The sequence below is a fragment of the Pyxicephalus adspersus genome, chromosome 9 (genome assembly GCF_032062135.1).
Source record: "Pyxicephalus adspersus chromosome 9, UCB_Pads_2.0, whole genome shotgun sequence".
NCBI classification, from domain to species: Eukaryota; Metazoa; Chordata; class Amphibia; order Anura; family Pyxicephalidae; genus Pyxicephalus; species Pyxicephalus adspersus.
Genome location: NC_092866.1, coordinates 2,857,391 through 2,859,953, shown reverse-complemented (window position 1 = coordinate 2,859,953; position 2,563 = coordinate 2,857,391). Strand labels below are relative to the sequence as shown.

The 2,563-nt window shown below is 45.6% G+C and overlaps 1 protein-coding gene across 1 annotated transcript in view; it reads left to right on the top strand.

Annotated features, from left to right (window-relative positions):
* The window catches only part of LOC140337969 (hepatocyte nuclear factor 4-beta-like), a gene marked incomplete in the record, with an annotated part of 17,415 nt that extends 16,422 nt beyond the window's left edge, over nt 1-993 (top strand). The window contains 1 exon segment of the mRNA XM_072421874.1: nt 283-993. Within this exon segment, the coding sequence (XP_072277975.1) occupies nt 283-413 (131 nt within the window).
* Nucleotides 994-2,563: the final 1,570 nt, after the last annotated feature.

Sequence of the window (2,563 nt, the reverse complement as noted above, 5' to 3'; positions counted from 1 at the left end):
ACCCTCACCTACCCGTCTTCTTCTGTCTCCTAAACCCTCACTACTCCCCACCATTCCATATCCCCTCCTATTGTGTGATACTTCCCCACCTCCTAGATTGTAAGCTCTTCGGGGCAAGGTCCTCTCCTCCTCCTGTGTCACTGTCTGTATTAGTCTGTCATTTGCATCCCCTATCGTACAGCGCTGCATAATATGTTGGCGCTATATAAATCCTGTTTATAACAATATAATTCTAAAATAAAGTCACATGGGACTAATAAACCTTTTTTCTCTCCTCTTCAGCTTCTTCAAAAACTTCTTTACCCTCCACTCCGGCCAGCACCGGGAATGAAGATTACAAGATCAGCACCCCGTCTGTAGGTTCTGTTCCTCTCATGCAGCGCACCGTCATTGCCAAAAAAGAAATTTTATAGAATTTGAGAAGAAAAACAAACATTTGATGTTTCTGCAATAAAAAAAAAAGAAATATGCAATTAACAACGAACAAAGAGATCAGGGACAGCATGCTGCTGAGCTGGGGTGACTCCGCGGACTCCGAGGGCCACATAGCGCCATCCCCCACTGTGCCAGCAACACGCATCAGAACTTTATTTTTTTATATTTTTAAAGGGGCCTAAAGACTTTATAATTTTTGCAAAACATTACACTTTGATGTGATTAGCTTAATATGCAGAGCTCAATTATAATGAGTTGATACCCAGATATGTAATTGAGCCTGACCAAAACCAAAATGATAAAATAATCTCTTACTATATAAGAGATTAATATTATATGGAGGGCGATTGAATGTACTGCGCCTTACAGAGGCAACACTAGGGGGCGACAACATCAACTGAATCATATGGAACAGTAAGAATGAGAAATTGTCGGAAATTCCTGCTAAATGTTACAATGACACTGAAATACAATTTTTTTCCTTTGCACTTTTTTTCACTGAATGTTAAAAATGAAGGAGAAGTAAAAGTTGTGGATTAAAGTGTACTGCGGGCTGGATTGTGAGCTGCAATGAGTTCCTGGGTCTGTACACCTGCTGTGCCCATTGTAAGAGGCTCTACCATCCCTGTGCCACGCTCCTGGGTCTGTACTCCTGCTGTGCCCATTATAAGAGGCTCTGCCATCCCTGTGCCAAGTTCCTGGGTCTGTGGCCCTGCTGTGCCCATTATAGGAAGCTCCGCCATCCCTGTGCCAAGTTGTTGGGTCTGTACCCCTGCTGTGCCCATTATAAGAGGCTCTGCCATCCCTGTGCCACATTCCTGGGTCTGTACCCCTGCTGTGGCCATTATAAGAGGCTCTGCCATCCCTGTGCCAAGTTCCTGGGTCTGTGGCCCTGCTGTGCCCATTATAGGAAGCTCCCACCATTCCTGCACAGAGGTCCTGGGTCTGTACCCCTGCTGTGCCCATTATAAGATGCTCCTTTTAGAGAAGTAGGGCTTTGGTGCATGTTTCCGTAGCTGGGTGGCCTACAATTGATGAGTTACAATTGATGACTTGGCTACGGAAGTTGTTGCATAATACGAGGGTCTTACCAGTAAATATTTACACAATTACTGAATGCTCTCATTTATCTGGAACTCAAGCAGACCTCGCATTCCACGCCACAGTATGTGTCGCCCGCGGTGTCAGGGTGGCTTGTCTGTACCTCACCGCCCATCATATTACACTGCAGCTCAAATAGCGCCCCTGACAGCCAACCATGTACCATTGAACCCTCCTCATGCCAAGTTCTTGGGTTTGTACCCCTGCTGCACCCATTATGAGGCTCTCCAACCATCCCTGCACTGAGTACCCAGGTAGGTACTCCTGCTGTGCCCATTATAAGAGGCTCTGCCATCCCTGTGCCAAGATCCTGGGTGCAAGTACCCCTGCAGTGCCCATTATAAGAGGCTCCTACCATCCCTGGACAGTACCAGAACCACGGGAGGGAAATCTCCCATAAAATCATTGCTGACTAAGCGCTCCTGAGCTCCACCTTGAATGAAAATAGCTCTGGAATGCACTTTTACAAAATCAGTCATTAGTTTATTTTGATTTCTAAAGTAATAAACCCAGAAAATGTGACAGCAGTCCGAGTGATTTACAATATAATTACCTGCTCCAGGTCTGAGCAAACTCCCATAATCCTGATTAACGTAAATCGGCTCTTACCACGGTCTATGTATAACCTGCACATCAGACCGGGATTATCTGCCTGCGCTGACTCATCATAGTCACCCAGAAAATTCTGCCATAGTTATATGATGAGAGTTACTTGGAATGAACACCATGCAGATGCAGCAAATTAATGAGCGGCAAGTCTACAGGACAGGTTTTTCAGATTATAGAAAACTCTTATTTGTATAGGAACAGATTCCAAAATATATCATAATTAATATTTTTATATATGCATGGAGCCCACAAGACCTCTGAAGGTGTCCTGTGGTATCCGGCACCAAGACATTAGCAGCAGATCCTTTAAGTCATACTGCCTGCTCCAGCCTGCCCTCTCCCCATAATGCACCCTGCTGCCCCGCCATGGCCTGCCCTCTTCCTATAATTCACCCTGCTACCCTGCCTTGGCCTGCCT